Here is an 18,214-nt window from a genome sequence, read left to right as displayed (position 1 = left end):
GAATATGCAGTTATCAATCTTGACTTTTCACCGCAAAGGTGGAAACGCAACTTTTTTACACATCCAGCTTAATTTAAAGTCAGTTTTTTCAAGCATTTGATCTCCTTTTAGATCTCTTGGGTTAAGTGACACCACTCAAAAACAAGAGATGGGATTTCCCATCATGTTTTCTTTATTTCTGGACTGTAATCAGTTTCAGTAAATGGGAATTCAAGAGTTCAAGTGCGAGAAATCAGGCATATCAGCCCGTCTGGGTGTTTCCCCTCTTCTCGCCATCCTCGACATTTCCCAAAACCCGACCACTAGCTCAGTAAGCTCCTCCAGCCCAGTAGGCCATCCACAACTGTTAATTTTCTTTCTTGCTCATTGTGTGATGCTCTCTTTCACAGGTTGGTTAAGGGTATGTGACCATTTACACAACAAGATGTGGGAGGTATAAAAGAAGCCTCCGCAGAGAGACTCGGTGCTGCTTAATGGGAGCCCGGGGCCTGCCCTTAGTCCTCGAGCCTTTCACACATCTTGCTCTCTCCCTCTCCAATTACTTCCACTGTCCTCATGCAACAAAGACCCAACTGACTGCCCTCTCCTTCCCAGACCCTATCAGTGTGGATCCACCTGAGATTTTGCCCCGCTATCTCTCCAGCATCTATGGAAATAAAGTGTCTTGTGTAACCTTGTAAATGAGGCCGTTCCTAATTAAAAAAAAGGAGGTACACAGAGTATCCAAAGTGACTCATGTTAATTCTGTAACTCTACCTACAGTGCTTGAAAAGCAAGGTTTTCAGACTGTGTGTGTGTTTCTGTTTTTTGCTACTTTGATGAGCTTGTGTGCTCAGGTACCCTGAGCTTGAACTGTACTGAGTGCACTGACCATTTTCACAGAAATCTCTAAATGATTTTCACTCAGGTGCTAACTGAGACATTAATAAGGCCGCCACATTGAAACGCTGGTGTTTGAGAAGGATACAAGCCAGTGTTTCCAACATATTTTATCAGCACTTGGCACTTTGCAGGTGTTACTGACAGATCCTGCCCAAAGGCCTGACATTCATCCTGTATGAGAGCGTTTCTTTGTGCAAAACACCCCTTGTCACATGCATTTATAATGTGTCTGGAGGCAGTAATTCTCTTTATTTTCTTCACTTCTCTCCATCATTTCCAGATCGTTGACCTCTCCTCTTCCCTTTTTACACATTGCTCTGCTTTCACTCCCTCTCTTCCTCAGATTCCTATGCTGTCCCTCCCCTCAAACTCCCTCTCCTCCCCCCCTACCCCCTTCCCCACTGATCTCAGATTAAGTTGAACACTATCCCAAGTAAAGTTTGCACCTGCTCCTTTAGGCAAAGCTCTTTCCACAGCTTCAACAGGAGATTTTCAGTCTCCGCTATTTCTCCTCTAACGACATCATCATTATAAATACACAAACCTTAGGATTGTTGTTGCTCTTACTGGTAATTCTGTGGAACTGGAATTGGACAATAAGAGCTCTTCTGTCTGGACATCCAACTCCTCCACATACCCTCCTTTCATCACCTCAGCAGTTATCACCTCCACTGCATCGTTTTACTCCCTCCATCACTACCAGCACCACACTGTGGATGGTCCTCTGGATGGGAGACTGCTGTGTGAAGGTTGCAAGGTTAGTGAGGTGCTAGATGTCTGTCTTCTGAGGGCAGGTGAGTGCATCATTTACTCCACCACATTATTTCATAAACTGTTTATTATATAGAACTGTTGCATGAAGGAACCTAAACTTGTCTCACTTTTTAATACTGAATCTATGCTTCATATACCCCTGCCATATATATATATATATATATGTATTGTTCTTTATGTTTATTTATGCTTTAATCATCTTGGCACACTTTGTCTCACTTGTGCACACAGTGTACAAGTGTTTATTATTATTGTTATTATTATTATTGTTATTAGTTTATTTTGTAGTAAACAGGCTTGGATTAAATAAAGTAAACAGCTGAGTTTTAACCCTTAAATGACATTTGTAAATAAAATAAACCTACTTGAACATGTGGATTAACCTTTGATGCAGCATTTAGCTTACTCTGTCTGTCTAATAGGTCTCTGTCTTTGAGTGTGAGCCCACTAGATAAACATGTAGAAGTGTCTTGTTCATCTTGTAAGTCCCAGGGGCTTTATCTTAATTGCCCTGCTAAAAGGCATCTTGCTGATGCCAGTCAGATAGGATGGTGAGCTACAAGAGTCAGAAGAGCAGTTGTGATAATCTTTCTGTTGACACTGTATGATGAGAGGCTGATGACATTACATGAGACTTCTTTCAGCAGTGCCCACTAACCTTGGCACACCTGAACACAATTTACCATCAAGCTGAATAGAACTCACTCATTAGAGAGACATGAATTTTGAGAGAACACTCCAGTTGTCCTAACATACCTAATTTATAGTATAAATATCAGTTTAGGCTGTGGTTGTTTATATACAGATTGGTTGAACCCTGTGTGTAGTTATTCATTCAACCTTTATATAGAGTTTTTCAAGGCTATTTAGGGTGTCAGACATTAGTTATTACACTTTAACATTAACACCTGTCTGTCTAATTGCTGCCTTTTTCTGAACCTTCACTGGCTTTAAAATTTAACTTGAACAAAATCTACCCGTTATTATCAATTTGTGTAAAGTAAACTTATAACTTTTTATTCCCCAATAAAAAATAACTTTTCCATTTTCCATTTGGCAGCAACAAGTCTTACATTAACCCAGAAATTATGATTGTATGTAAATTATGTAAAAACACAACAGAGTAATATGTGATATTTGTACATTGTGAGAAAGCTGCTATCTGAGATGACCATGGACATCAACTGGCTGTTAGCAGGCCAGCTATCTGCTCATTAGCACTTTCCCAAATTGTCAGAACTATTTTTAATACAAACATTTACATATTTACATGTGCAAAATACCACAGGAAGACTGTCTATGTCATATGTGTACCTGCAATATTTCCAATTATTTGAAAAGTTGGCAGTCATTTGTGTTTCAAACCACTCATTATACCTTTTGAAGTTTCTTTCTGTTTCATTAAACAATTATGTTTAAATGCTGTATGGTGATTGTAACATCTGCCAAGTTGGCTGTACACTCTACATTGCCAATGGGAAGCTTGCCAAGCCAGGCACTGAACAGCCCCAAAGGGCCATCGCAAGGACCTTGGCAATTCAAACCTACTCACTTAAAGCCATTAGTGCCCCAGTGTTTACGCTCCTCTCCCTTAGCCAACAAGGCATGGATGGTTCCCAAACAGAAGTGGTAATGAGGTCCTAAGCAGCCTGGCGGCTTCAGACATAGAAACACTGGAACAGAGTAGGCCAGTTCGGTCAGCTGCAGGGAATCGAGGCATAGAGAGGCCTGTAGTCCACTGTTGCCTGCCCACATGGGAGTTAAGGCAAATGTGATCCTGATACATTGTTCTGGCATGCATAATGGAGTCTTTTCAGGGCTCCTCAGGGGAGACCTGGGAGCCTGATCTTAAAGAAGTAATGTGACGTTGGTTTGATGCCTCCCTTCTACCTTTGTCTAACAGCCCTGTTTATGGGAAGTTGTCCTATGACTCATGTCTGCCTGCATTTCCATCAGCATTAGGGAAAGTAGAGGACAGATAAGGTAATGTTAGTTCACAAATGATCTCCCTTCTCACTCTCTGTGTGTCTTTTTAGAATGATCAGACCAGGCTGTCCAATCATTCTGCTCCACTTCTTCAGCATTTTTGCACAGTCAGGAGGTATGGCATGAGAATATCCTGGGATGTGCTGAATGTACCACAACAATACCACAACAATATATTATATATTATATTAATAAAGCACTCTGTTTAATTGAGAGCTCAATTTTTTTTTCTCCTTTTAGCTAGTACTCAGGATATCCTGTATCCATATGGACCCAGCCATAGGGATCTAGAAACTCCCAAGATGGATGATGGGAGTTCTCCTGAAATTGCCTTGCTCATCCCCTTCATTTTCTTCAATGTCCCCTACCGTTCCATCTATGTAAGACTCGATCAAAATCCTCAAATTTCTTACTGGACAGAGCTGTAATCCATCTAACTTATATCCTGGATATTATAGTTTATTTTTTATAACCATGTCATTTCTTTTCACAGGTCAACAACAATGGTGTGATCTCTTTCAACGTGCAGGTCAGTCAGTTCACACCAGAGGCTTTTCCCCTCAGTGACAGCAGATCATTCATTGCTCCACTATGGGCTGATGTCCACAATGGCATCCGCGGAGACGTGTACTACAGAGAGTCCACCGAACCAGAAATACTGGAAAGGTCAACGCAAGATGTCAGGAAGTACTTCAAAAACATGCCCACCTTCACAGCCACCTGGGTCTTTATTGCAACATGGCACCAAGTCACCTTCTATGGAGGAAGCCAGACAACCCCGGTAAACACCAAGAACCTGCTAAATTGTCATCTAAATTTTGTTAGTCAGAGATTTTACAGAAAAAATGGTACATTTGAAAAAAATACTGTTAAAACTTCTGCAGCCACACATGACAATGTTATTTATGAAATGATCAAGTCTTTCTTTCTTTGTAAAACTATATTAATCTTTAATTAAAATCTCTTGTTTGATTGAAAGGTGAACACATTCCAAACTGTACTAATCTCAGATGGTGTGGCATATTTCTCCATGTTCAACTATGGGGAAATTGCATGGAGCACAGGAACAGCCAGTGGTGGTGATCCTTTAACGGGACTGGGTGGGACCACAGCTCAGGTACTCTAATGATGCTATGAAGATAATCTCTTATCAATGACAGCAATTTTATAAATACGTGATAAAGATATCACCTCACATTCCTCACAACTTTGCCCTTTTCAGTCAGGTTTTAACGGTGGAGACATTGGTCACTTCTTCAACCTGCCGGGATCACGGTCAAATGATGTCGTGAACATTGAACAAACAACCAATGTAAATATTCCTGGCCGCTGGTTCTTCCGCATAGATACTGAACTCATAGATCCTGCCAATGGCTGCAGCTATAATGGCAAGTTCAAACACACTGTTAACACTAATAAGAACATATACATATATACACACTGTAGGTGTCTTTTGAAAAATGCCTTCAGTGAAATTTTATAATGAAATGCCTTTCCTACATTATTTCCAGGGCGTTATTACAGACGAGGGGAAATCTTTTGGTTGTCTGACCAGTGCTTACAGCGATGCCGCTGCCTTGACATCAACAATGATGTGCAGTGTCAAGCAGCGTCCTGTGGGCAGCTGGAGACCTGTGAGCAGCAGGAAGGGGCCTTTTACTGTCAGCCGACCAGGACCAGTACTTGTGTGGTGTTTGGTGACCCCCATTACCACACATTTGACGGCTTCCTCTATCACTTCCAAGGAACTTGCTCCTACCTGCTGGCTCGGCCGTGCTGGGAGGTGGCGGGGCTGCCTTTCTTCAGTGTGGAGGCCAAAAATGAGAACCGTGGGGTAGCTTCTGTTTCTTGGCTCAAAGATGTCACAGTGGAGGTGTATGGTCACAGAGTAATGTTACCCAAAGGCAATTTTGGAGCAGTCCAGGTAGGAATCTGTGGACCCCTTTATATCAGGAATTAACACAATATTTGCCTTTAATGTGCTATTTGGATAGATTCATTTATTAATGATTTATTAATTAATTAAATTAATAAAGGAATATGATGAAAGTGAAATCTTCTGATCTTTCTTCTGCTACTTTCTACAGGTGGATGGCTTGATGAAGACTTTACCTGTCCAACTCCAGCTTGGTGCTATCAGGGTGTACCAGTCTGGGGTTGCCATTGCTTTAGAAACCGACTTCGGACTCTTGGTAACCTATGATGGCCAACATTATGCATCCATCTCCCTACCCAGCTCCTACTTCAACAACACTTGTGGCCTTTGTGGTAACTACAACGACGACCCTGCTGATGATCCTGTGCTTCCGGATGGCTCTTTAGCAGAAAGCGTGGTGGAGCTGGGGGGCAGCTGGCGAGCAGAGGACACAGACTGGAGGTGTACTGATGGCTGTGCTCAGAACTGCAGCTTGTGTGACCCTCTCACAGAAGCCTTCTACTTTCGCTCAGACTACTGTGGCCTTATCAACAAAACCGATGGACCTTTTAGAGACTGCAGGGCAGTAGTAGACCCAACGGCCTTCGTGTATAGCTGTGTTTATGACATGTGTAGCAATCGGGACAACATCACTACACTGTGCCAGGCCATCCAGGCCTATGCTCTGGCCTGCCAGGCCCTGGGGGTCACAATACGACCCTGGAGATCCCGTACTTTCTGTGGTGAGATTCTGCTTGATTCAGTTTACACTGATCCCTCAACTTGCATTACATAAATGTATTTGTCATCTAACATAGTTCCTTCTTTCTTATTTGCTCTCAGCTTTGTCGTGTCCGCAGTTCAGCAACTACCAAGTCTGCACAAGTGCCTGTCCAGCCTCCTGCTCAGACCTCACTGCTCCTCTGTATTGTGCCCACCCTTGTACTGAAGGTTGTCAATGTGATCCAGGTTATGTTCTCAGTGGCAGCCGCTGTGTACAGCGTGATGACTGTGGCTGTGAGCATAATGGCCTTTATTACCCCCGTAATTACACTTTCTGGGCAGGCCCCAGTGGTGAAGAAGGTGAATGCTCCCTCCGCTGCACCTGCGGGCCTGCTGGGGAAGTGTCCTGCTTCAATGAGTCCTGTAAGGAGGGTGAGGTGTGTGTGGCAGAGGTGGGCTTGTTGGGTTGCTACCCTCGGAGGGAGGGAGTGTGTTCAATCACTCAAAACTCTGTGACATCCTCCTTTGATGGTACCTTCCTACAATTCCCGGATGACAGCTCCTACTACCTACTGAAGCTGTGTGGTGCAGTGCCAGCTAATGGCTCAATGGTTGAGGTAAAGATAGGCAGGCGCCTGGTGAACAAAGGCCCTGCTTGGAAAAGGCCTGTGGTCGTTACAGTGGCTAACCTGGAAGCTCAGATTGGAGGGATGAATTTTGACACAGTAAAGGTTAGTACTTTTTCTACTGCACTACCTTTTCGTTTTATAATTTGATAACATAATATGTGTTATAATATAATGTAGACATAAATACACTATATATACTGTATCTTAATATATCCTATATTGTACAAATATAATGTAATTTGAAATGGATATCATAAATTCTTTGTTTCAGGTAAATGGAGAACAAATGGCACTTCCATATGTCCATCCATTGGAGACCATGATGATATACAGAGCACCAGGCAACGCTACAGTTGTGGAGTCCCGTGGTCTTCTTCGTGTGCACTACACGCGGCAGGGGTTCCTCAACATCTCCCTCTCCACCCTGTACTATAATGTTACTTGTGGTCTATGTGGTGTCTTCAATAGCAATGCCACCGACGACCTTCGTCTTCCTAATGGACGCCTGGCAGAGTCTACTGAACAGTTCACTGATGGCTGGCGCTCCATTGCTGATGACCTTACCTGTAACGGTGACTGTGATGACCTGTATCGCATGTGTACAGACTTGCGTCTCTACCAGAGTCCTTGGATGTGTGGCAACATCAATGACCCCGGAAATAGTTCATTTCTGGCATGTCACGCAGTGGTCAACCCCTCGCCTTTTTTCAGGAACTGCTTGTACAACATGTGTGTAAAGGAAGGGAACCGCTCAGCCCTGTGTTCTTCACTGCAGGCTTACGTAACCGCCTGTCAGGATGCTCATGTAGGCCTCACTTCCTGGAGGAGTGCCACCAACTGCCGTGAGTAGACACAAGTCTCTGGATTTTTACCACATGAATTAAAATCATAGACCTTTTATCACAGCAGATATATTAGAGTCAGGTCGCAGGTGGAAAATAATAGTCATTACAATTTGCCTATGTTGCAGCAGTATTGCAGGTGAAAATGTAAACTTTCTTTAATTTTATTCCACCCCTGCTGACAGTGATAAACAGTTACCATTTCTTTAAAGGTGTACTCCACAATAAAACTACATTGTCAATCACTCATTGTAATTATATATTATGTCACTTTGAATTCATAACATTTACCACAGTTCAACAGCAACCTAGTTCCAAAATGCATTTTGTACTTGGTCTAGTTCAGTGTGCAGTTTGTTTCTCATATTTGTCCTCAGCAACTGTGATAAGAAATGATAACCCTACCCTAATTCATCATACAAACAGAAGCTTTGTATTTAGCTGTATTTTGAGAGAAATATGAGTTAATATTGAATATTCACACGGACTACAGAGTTCTGGTGCTTTGCTATAACCTATTTCAAATCCGCAGTAAATCCAGCTGTTGCTGATCTTAATCATTCCTTGATTCTTGGTTTCTCTTATCCTGCTCTTCTCTCTCAGCTCTTCCCTGTCCAGAGAACAGTCATTTTGATGAGTGCACCAGTGCTTGCCCTCTGACCTGTGCAAACTTAGATGAACCCGAAGAGCCGTGTCTACTGCCGTGCCAGGAGGGGTGTCAGTGTGAGGAAGGCTTTGTGCTACGGGATGGCCTGTGTGTGTTACGCAGTGATTGTGGCTGCATGAGCCATGGGCGCCAGCTGGCCACTAATCAGACTTTCTGGACGGACTGGGAATGCCAGGAGCGCTGCTACTGCAATGGCTCTGACAACAGTGTATACTGTCAGCTCGCACCCTGTCACGCGGAGGAGTACTGCCAGGAGAATGATGGCCTGTATTTCTGCCAGCCACGCACCGAGGCTCTGTGTGTGGCAGCTGGCTATGGACACTTTCTACCATTTGGAGGGGTACCATTTGAGCTGCAGAGCTCTTGTACTCTTAGGATGGCCACCACAAACTGTGGAAGACAGAACAGGGACCATGCAACCATCAGTGGAATTTTTCCTCAGTTTAAATTGGCAGCTCGTAATGAGGAGAGGGACACAGGCCAGGCAATTTGGGTGAGGGGCTTTGTGCTGGAAGTCTATGAGTATGAGATTGAAGTCTCTCGAACCTACAAAAACACTGTTACGGTGAGTGCTCAAGCAGAAATAACAGCAAATGGAAAACACTGAGCCAAATGATCACAAGCTGTTCCCTAGTTCTTGTTATCAGCATTTATTCCTTTAATACCCGTTTATTGCCTGACCTGTAAAGGTCGTAGTTCAGTTTTATGTGTGAGGACATGTTATTTCTAATCAAGCCGATAGAATAACCAGGCAGTGGGTGAATTCCTCTTTGATTGGCTTAAGGTGGATCTAATTTCAATGGGCATCTTTTATCAGGCTGGATTTGGCTCAGACAAAACCCTGACCCTGAGCGACATTTGGACTGTGTTCACAAACCGACTAAAAGATCTGAGGAGGAACAGAAATGACACACATAATCCAACACACACACACACACACACACACAAAGATTTTTATCCTCATTCTCTGTGTCTGTCTCTTTCTCTACATTATATGAGAAACATATTAGTCTTAATGTTATCCAGTGGTGCCTTGTGTTTCCAGACATACCTTGAAAATATGCAGTTCAGTTAGATTAGAGACTATACATATGTGTAGCAGTACTCTTTGTGTGTCAGTTCTTACAGTTAAAACTAGAACCGGCTTTATTGAATCTCTTTTCTCTTAGGTGAATAAGGAGCGCTTGTACCTTCCCCTAAAGCTGGGTCAAGGGAAGGTCAACATTTCAACCTTGGGCATGCAACTCATCCTGGAAACAGACTTCGGTCTGAAGGTTGCCTTTGACTGGAACACACTCCTCCTGTTGACTTTACCCCACGACCTCTACAATGCCTCCTGCGGCCTCTGTCAGGGTATGCCACTATCCCCACCTACTCTCACTACCACTGACTGGGGCATGGCCTGGGCAGAGAGGGACACCTTCTGCCAGGTGGGCTGTGGAGACTCGTGTCCACGTTGTGGCCTGGGGGAGAAAAGCATGCAACATGACGCCCCTCTCATGGTGGCCGATGCCACCATGAACATCAACAATGACAATGGGGCAAACGAAGTCAACACAGGTATACGTTTCCACGTGGGAGATGGACTGTATGTGTTTGTGGAGCCCGAGGCCGTGAGGCTGTGTGGGCTAATTGTGGATCGTGGAGGTGTGTTTGCACGTTGTCACAGCAAGGTGGCACCAGCCTTCTTTTATCAAAGCTGTTTGCAGGACACCTGTTTGGACCAGGGAGCTCAGGATACAATCTGTAACTGGCTGCAGATCTATGCCAGTACTTGTCAGACCCAGGGAGTGCCACTGACCGGCTGGAGGAGCGACACGCCATGTGGTGAGCTCACTTTAATTAGGCCATGTACTCTGATTGTGTGTGCCCTGATGTTACAGTAGAAACATTCTCATTTATCTGTAGTGGTACATACACATGCACAACAGTATGTCCCTCATTACTGTGAATAATCAACACAATATACTGTAAACTGTTAATATCAATAAATATTCTAGTTGTAGTTCCATCAAAAACCTGAACCCAAAAAATACTTTAAATGCATTTGAAGTTGACACTTTTTAAATGAACATCAAAATGAAGCTGTTTTTGAAATCAACGTGTTGTGTTTATGGCAAAAATCTGCATCTGCATGGCAAAAATCTGCAATACCATTACAACAAATGCAATACACTTACTAATTTATGAGCTTTGGAGACATCGGCAGGGATATCTTTGAACTTTAGATTGAGCCAGGCTGCTTCCTTTGTCCTAAGCAATGCTAACAAGGTTCAAAGCTATACGACCTCAACATGTGGACAAATGATGCCTGATTAATGTTGATGTTGTCAAACGTTTATACCTGGAAAATCAACACTTAACTTAACCTTTGCTCCCAGTCCAAAGCTGTCCACCTAACAGCCATTACTCCAGTTGCATGCCGGTGTGTCAGCCCCAGTGCGCCCCAGCCCGTGGCCAGAGGGACTGCAGCCAGGACTGTGTGGAGGGCTGCCAGTGTGACCAGGGCTATGTGCTCAACGGCAAGAGCTGCATCCTACCTCAAAACTGTGGTTGCTACACTGACGGCAAGTACTTTGAGGTCAGTCTCACGTCCAGCGCTGCTGTACCTGATGTCACCTTGAACAAATATGAGACCGTATATGCAATGACCAGAAATACTTGTCTTGTTGTATGAGAATCTTAAGTGTGTTGTGTTAATACTAATCAGCTCTTCTTTATTTCAGCCCAAACAGCTGTTTTGGAACAGCGACTGTACAAAACGCTGTCAGTGCATTGGACGAAACCTGATCCAGTGTGACCCAAGGCGATGTAAGGCAGAGGAGGAGTGTACCCTGCGGTACGGCGTGAGAGGCTGCTTCGCACGCCGCTCACAGCACTGTGTGGCTTCGGGTGGCGGGGTCTTCAGGACCTTTGATGGGGCATCATTGCGCCTCCCGGCCTCTTGTTCCTTCGTTTTGTCCACAAACTGCCACAAACTGCCGGATCTCTCTTTCCAGATCATCGCTAACTTTGATAAGTGGAGCACACCCAACCTCACCACAATTTCTCATGTGTACCTTTACATCAATGAGGAGAATATACTCATCTCTGGCAGCACTATTAAGGTGAGAGAAATCCAGCCACAACAGACAAATAATTTCTGATGAACTGCTGCATCCCACCTGCCCTTTTTCTAACTCACTATTGTCAGTTACTCACAAACATCTACTGCAGTGTCTTTAGGAACGGCCACCATAAGCTGCTAGTCATATCAGACCAAGTACAGCTGTGAGTGCAAAGATCAACAGAGTTCAGACGTTCCTGTTCCTTATGTACTATGTCTTATAAACATGATTTAAACCCAATGACATATCTCATAAGTCCACTATACTTTTATTTGCCAGCTCTAAAGCAAAGTTGAATACAATGGACTTCCATATGGTCTACAGTATCTGAAGGTCTATGTGTCCTTTCAGGTCAATGGCACACCAGTATCGGTACCATTTCTAACTGGGCTGATGACTCGTCTGTCCACATCTGAAGGTTTCATTGTCATCGACACACCCCAGGACATCCAGGTGCGATACAATCGATTTAACACTCTCAGCATCACGATGGGCCAGCGGCTTCAGAATAAGGTGTGTGGCCTTTGTGGGAATTTTAACGGAGACCCCAGTGATGACTACATCACCTCTAGGGGCAAGCCGGCTGTCAGCGCCCTGGAACTGGCCCAAAGCTGGAAGACCAATGGAATGCAGAACAGGTAGACCAGACACTGTGGTTTCATGTGGCTTTTATGGTCAGCACCAAATGAGAAATATGTGGGTGATGATAAGTGCTAGACGTGGAACATGTGGTAGCTAAAGAACCAGATGTTTCTCTCTGGAGTATGCAGAAATCAAAACAGAACTGGACGCATTTGCCTTGGTTCAAGCTAACAGCTTGAGAGTGTTTTAAAGCAAATAAAATAAAAGATGTTTTTCCATCTGTTCAGGAAAAGATTGCCCTACCTACATCAGAAACAATCTTTTTATTTTTATTGAATTTACCAGCCTCTCATGTCCACCTTTCTCCTGTAGTTGTGATGAGACCCAGTATGTGGCTCTGGCTCAGTCTTGTGACAACACAGCAGTGATGGCACTCCAGGGTGAAGACGCCTGTCAGAAGCTCACCTTGGTAAAGGGTTTCTTCCAGCCCTGCCACGGCCTGCTGGATCCCCGACCCTTCTACCAGTCCTGCTACCTGGACGGCTGCTACAACCACCGCAAGGCTCAGGTCTGTGGTTCACTTGCAGCCTATGCCGAAGCCTGTCGCTCCCTGGGCACCCTCACCACCAAGTGGATCACCCAAGAAAACTGCTGTAAGGGAACCACGAGGCACCAGCCATACGTGACTGCAACACAATCAGATAATGAGACAAATGACATTATTTGTCCAATCACCAGTTCCTCCAGACAAACCTTTTTACTGTGTTATTCTAACTCAGAGCATAAGTGAAACTTATGTGTGACAGCTAACATTGTGTGTGGACGTATCTTTAGCAGAATGGATCTATGATCCCTGTGCAGGAGAGATCTGCACAAACTTCACATGTGAGCTGGAAAATGGAGGTGACCTGTGTGGCTGTCCAGAATTACCCACCAGCACTGGAGGTGAGACGCTCATCCACATCTAGCAGCTGTTTATGTATTGTATCTAGCAAGCTGCCTGTAGCCACCAATATTAAAAATGCCTTTTAAATATATAAGATGTGGAGTATTTCTTCCAGTGTTCAATGATAAAACATTTAAATAACTTTCCACTAATTCTACACTGTACCTGCACTGTACTTTACAATAATTGTGATGTATGTGTGCGGCAGGTGATGATGATATTATCCAGGCAGAGGTGACATGTAAGCATGCTCAGATGGAAGTTTCCATCTCCAAGTGTAAGCTCTTCCAGCTGGGCTTTGAACGAGAGGATGTCAGGATCAACGACGAGCACTGTGCCGGCATCGAGGGAGAGGACTTCATCTCCTTCCACATCAACAACACGAAGGGACACTGTGGCTCCATTGTACTGGTCTGTGAATGCATCATTTACATTCTTTCTTGAAAGGTCACTGTGCTTTTTCTTTCTTAACCACCACAGATGAATCTCAAAATTCAAACCTCTCTTTATCTCTTTGATAGTCGAATGGGACACACATAATGTACAAAAACACAGTGTGGATCGAGAGTGTGAACAACACTGGGAATGTTATTACCAGAGACAAGACCATCAATGTGGAGTTTTCCTGTGCCTATGAACTGGACCTGAAGATCTCGCTGGAGACTGTCCTCAAACCTATGCTCAGGTCAGGCCACTCGCACCTAAAACCAGGGATTAACGGCTGAGAACGCCATGGGGACACATTCTGTAACAACATTGTCTCTTCCATCTTCTAGTGTGATTAACCTCACCTTACCGACTCAAGAGGGAAACTTCATCACCAAGATGGCTTTATATAAAAACTCCTCATACCGCAATCCATACAGGGAAGGGGAGGTGGTGCTCAGTACTCGGGACAACCTCTATGTGGGTGTTTTTGTGGAAGGTGCAGATGAAAATCAGCTCATCCTCATAGTGAACATGTGCTGGGCCACACCATCCCGCTACAGCAGTGATCGACTTCGCTATATCATTATAGAGAGAGGGTAGGGATACCTTTTAATGCTGCACATCATATCTAATAACATATGTGATCTCTTTAAGAATAGAGGCAGTTTTTTTTTAATACCTGGCTTTCACTAGGTGTCCAAACATTAAGGACAACACCATTGGCATGGCAGAGAACGGTGTGTCACTGACATGCCGCTTTCATGTCACCGTCTTCAAGTTCATCGGGGATTACGATGAGGTCCACCTGCACTGCGACGTGTCCCTGTGTGACTCCGAAACAAATGCATGCAAAGTGGTGAGAAACACAAGAAACTACACAGCCTTAAGTCACAGTGGTGATGAAACAATGTCCTCAGTATTAAAGTGTCTGTGCTGTATGTTCAGAACTGTCCACACAAGAGGAGGATGTACTCAGAGGACAGTGAACATAAAGAACACATACTGTCTGTGGGGCCCATAAGACGGAGAGGTGAATATGGACGAGCCCTGCTTTACATTTACCTCTCCATGCTGTGAATGGTCAAGTGGACTGCAGGATTTCTGTGACTCACTTCTGATGTCTCCTCAGAATCTGACTGGTGTGAGGAGGAGAATGGCGGCTGTGAGCAGATCTGCAGCAGTAAGCTTACTGGGCCCATGTGCAGCTGTGTGACAGGGACGCTACAACGAGATGGGAAAAGCTGCCGGAGTAAGAACAACAACACACACACAAAGTTGCAAAAGTCACACTGAATATGTAGGCTACTGAATGTTCATTACGTTTGTAACATAAGAAAAACCCATTCTCTACGACGTCTCTTCTTTTCCCAGCTGTGAGCTCGAGCTGCGACGTTACGACCGAGGGTCCACTGCTGATTGTCAGTGCTGTGATCTCCATGCTCATGGCTCATATTCATACTGCTTTCTTCTCCTAACATCCTGTGAGCAAAGCGAGGCAGCAAACGAAAGCAGATCAAACATATAAAAGACTTGAAGATGCACCCCGCGTCAACATTGAGTAGCAAGTAGATCAGCTGTGTGCCACACAGAGTACATTGTACATTCACAGATCTTTGAATCAAAATAACATTGATAACACTGAGGGTACGTCATCTTTCAGAGTGTGTTACTCTTCCCCTCCTCTTCCTCCATCATTGTCATATTTCAATACACCTCATCGTGTATTGTTAGCCAGTATGTGTAGTCATTTAATGCCATTGTAACTCGGTTCAATCACAGATGTATGCCACACTGTCTTTTCCTTATACAACCACCGGATGGCACCAAAGCAGTTGCCAGTTTGCCAATCCTGCACATATGGGGTTAAAGGTAATGTAAGGCGAGTGAGGCCCTATGATAAAGTTAAGTGGAAAATGGTTCAATTAAGGTGACTCGATCTGAATAATCTTAAATGGAGAGCTCAAGGTGAATCAAGCATGATCATCATGACGGGTTTGAAGGTCACATGGTTAATGGTGACAGCTAAAGTTAATATGCTACTTATGCTTCTTACATCATACAGTGTGTTACATTAAAGAGAAGCACTAGTGTTTGCCCAGACACTGTGCGCTGCGGGCGCACGTCTTAACCACCTGACCACGTAGCTTTTTCTTTGGCAGCTTGAGAGAACACGAAGGAACATTGTTGGCAGATATTTATTAAAGATGTCATTTACACCTGGTTGAGGTCCAATAACTGTGTGACCCCGGCCTCTTCCAGATGTGGTCCACCAGCTTTGAGAGGCTTTCAGTCGCAGTGCGTCCACTGTGTGTTTGCACCTACACTAAGATGTGTGTTTTTCCCTTGTCTAGATAGATTAGTAACACGTCTAGATGCCCTCTAAATGCCCTGCTCTGATAGTGTCTGGTATTAAAGTGTGTGTGAATATAAAACCTACTGTCTGACCTTCAGACACACCACTGTAATTACAGTGTTTATCTTTCCAAGCTAACAAAGTCTGCATCACCTTGTGGCAACAAACAGGCTGTGGATCATGTAAAACTATGTGACAGGATATTTCATAATGGAAACAGTGTGAGAGTACATGTAAATGGTGGTGGTGGTGGCGGCAGCGGCCTGCATTTATATTGGTTTGTGAATGAAGTGAGTATTTATGTGTGAGGAGAGCACCTTGTGAAGCGAATACTCTTATATTTTTAACTCCAGTTTTGGTGTCATTAGTTTAGTGCCCAGACTGTGTTGTGGCTGTCAAAAATACAATCATTTGTGCCATTGAAATATTTCATCTTCACCATTTAATCAGTTCTAGTTTTCTCTAATGTCATCACATTTTTCTCATACTGGCTCTGACTGACTCTGAACATGAGCACGCCTTTTAGGATGGACATGTTCTGACATATCACTGCAATACTGTCAACAGAGTAAGTATTGAAGTATGGACCCTGCTCCGTAGAGTTCAGTTTGACGCCCTGTGCTTGATAATTGTCAGTGACACCACAAATGTTTGGTTAGTGGCCGTTTTTTTTCACAGACATGACATGTTTGACTACCTTCAGTGTACAAATGTACAGTCATTGTCACGATGTAACAACCAGTATCTTTTTATTTGTGTGTTTAAAACATGACCAAAAGATGTTTTATCCTTTGAGAGCAAAACCGCCCAAGCATAAATAAATGAAGAAGTTCTCAAAGTCAAATGTGAGTCAGGTTTATTTTATGCAGCCGTGACAATTCAGCACTAACTCACAGGGCTCTGTATCCACCACACCCAGCGTCCATTACAGCTTTTTTTTTTTACATACCGTGAATATTTATAAAGTCTACACCAAAGAATGGCATGATGGTGACAGGAAGTAGGATGTTCCAGCCGGATCCTGGCGACACAATTCCAGTGAAGTGATCGCTTCACTGAAAGAGATCTAAATGTGTTCAAGGTAGCGTATGACACAGTAAACCTAGGAAACAAATTCTCTTGTATGAGATGAGAAGGTACATTTAAATTGCTCTTAGTCAATTAGTCACACTGAAAGTAAAAGGGGGCGAGAGAGGAGAAATGTCTCCATCTTCAGTGGAAAATATATCAATACCAGCACAGTAGTATGAGACATGTTAAATAAAAAGTGGATTAATTTTCATACACGTTCACTTGCTGTCTAAGGACTAAATACAAAGGGCCTGAAAAGGTCAGATTAACCTATTAGACGCTGTGAAAACTGGACCTTCTTACTGATAACACTTGATAAGAATGACAATAGTTAAAGGTGAATGACGCATTTCGTATTTTAAACATCTTTTTCAGCTTCAACATGTATCAATGTCCCCTTTGTTTTCCTTTAGAGAAGCACTTGATAAACACTAGCTCATTTGATAATGCAGTTAAGGATATTTCAACGCACTCACTCAGGCCACTAATTATTTAAAAGCCATTTAAATGTGATCTGTCAACATGCTGGTATTGAAAACAATGTTGAAGTGCACGGCTGCCTCTTGACCCCGATTTCCTCCCTTTGTGGTGAATGTTTGGCCTGTTGAGTATCTATGGTTACATAAGTTTATGGGTGTGTGCAAGTCGGTGTATGTATCTGACTCTTTTATAACAGTTATCACTTATTACACGTCATAAATATGTGTTGCACTCAAACGATTATTCTATCATATCTTTCTCTTAATACTACTTCAATTTTACCATTGTAAAGTTGAGACAAAGCATTTTGTCGCCAATTTCCTCTTTTAGAATAATCAGAACTATTTGAAAATGCTGACATTTTTACTTTTCTGCAAATTTGAACCTGGTTTTCTAATTCTTACTCCTCATGAGGAGTTTACATCTTCTGGTATATTTCTGCCTATGAAATCTTCTTCAAATGGTTCATTGTGATTCCCTCACTCTGCTCCGTGGAGGTTTGGTGATGGCGTTCTCCTTGGCTGACCAATTATGTGTGTGTTGCTGAGTACACCAGTGGTTTATTTCTTTTTTATATAATATAATAAATTGCAAACAAACCCAGAGTTAAAACTGTTTATCTCAAGCTTAGTTTCACTGCATCTGATCTTATTTTATCATGTTGCTTGTGTTTGATTGTGCATTTGTGCATGATTAATCCCTCCTTGTAGGTATCTAAGTGACTCACTGTACAGTTTACGTAGATGTGAAGTTTATAGAAAAGGATTCCCTACAGTACACTAGTACTGTTCAAGGTGTTCCCTCGATGACATGCAAACGTGAAGAATG

The 18,214-nt window shown here is 43.3% G+C and overlaps 1 protein-coding gene across 1 annotated transcript; it reads left to right on the top strand.

Moving 5' to 3' along the window:
• Positions 1-3,693: 3,693 nt before the first annotated feature.
• tecta (tectorin alpha) lies at positions 3,694-16,647 on the top strand. The gene is made up of 23 exons (XM_026369804.1): positions 3,694-3,757; positions 3,883-4,022; positions 4,136-4,423; positions 4,622-4,759; positions 4,865-5,030; positions 5,154-5,566; positions 5,730-6,300; positions 6,401-7,011; positions 7,181-7,751; positions 8,355-8,983; positions 9,588-10,245; positions 10,800-10,999; positions 11,145-11,525; positions 11,877-12,163; positions 12,480-12,760; positions 12,942-13,052; positions 13,262-13,464; positions 13,575-13,738; positions 13,830-14,078; positions 14,176-14,338; positions 14,428-14,512; positions 14,612-14,731; positions 14,854-16,647. The coding sequence occupies exons 1-23, from the start codon at positions 3,694-3,696 to the stop codon at positions 14,955-14,957; spliced, it is 6,597 nt and encodes a 2,198-aa protein (XP_026225589.1). The 3' UTR covers positions 14,958-16,647.
• Positions 16,648-18,214: the final 1,567 nt, after the last annotated feature.

Source organism: Anabas testudineus, chromosome 14 (assembly GCF_900324465.2).
Source record: "Anabas testudineus chromosome 14, fAnaTes1.2, whole genome shotgun sequence".
Lineage (NCBI taxonomy): Eukaryota > Metazoa > Chordata > Actinopteri > Anabantiformes > Anabantidae > Anabas > Anabas testudineus.
This window is presented reverse-complemented; position numbering and strand designations above follow the sequence as displayed.

Bases quoted from the DNA above. Each gene is read 5' to 3' on its own strand.
- tecta (XM_026369804.1), top strand. From the start codon at position 3,694: ATGATCAGACCAGGCTGTCCAATCATTCTGCTCCACTTCTTCAGCATT. The intron at 5,567-5,729 runs GTAGGAATCTGT...TACTTTCTACAG, and splicing joins GCAATTTTGGAGCAGTCCAG to GTGGATGGCTTGATGAAGAC. The intron at 6,301-6,400 runs GTGAGATTCTGC...ATTTGCTCTCAG, and splicing joins GAGATCCCGTACTTTCTGTG to CTTTGTCGTGTCCGCAGTTC.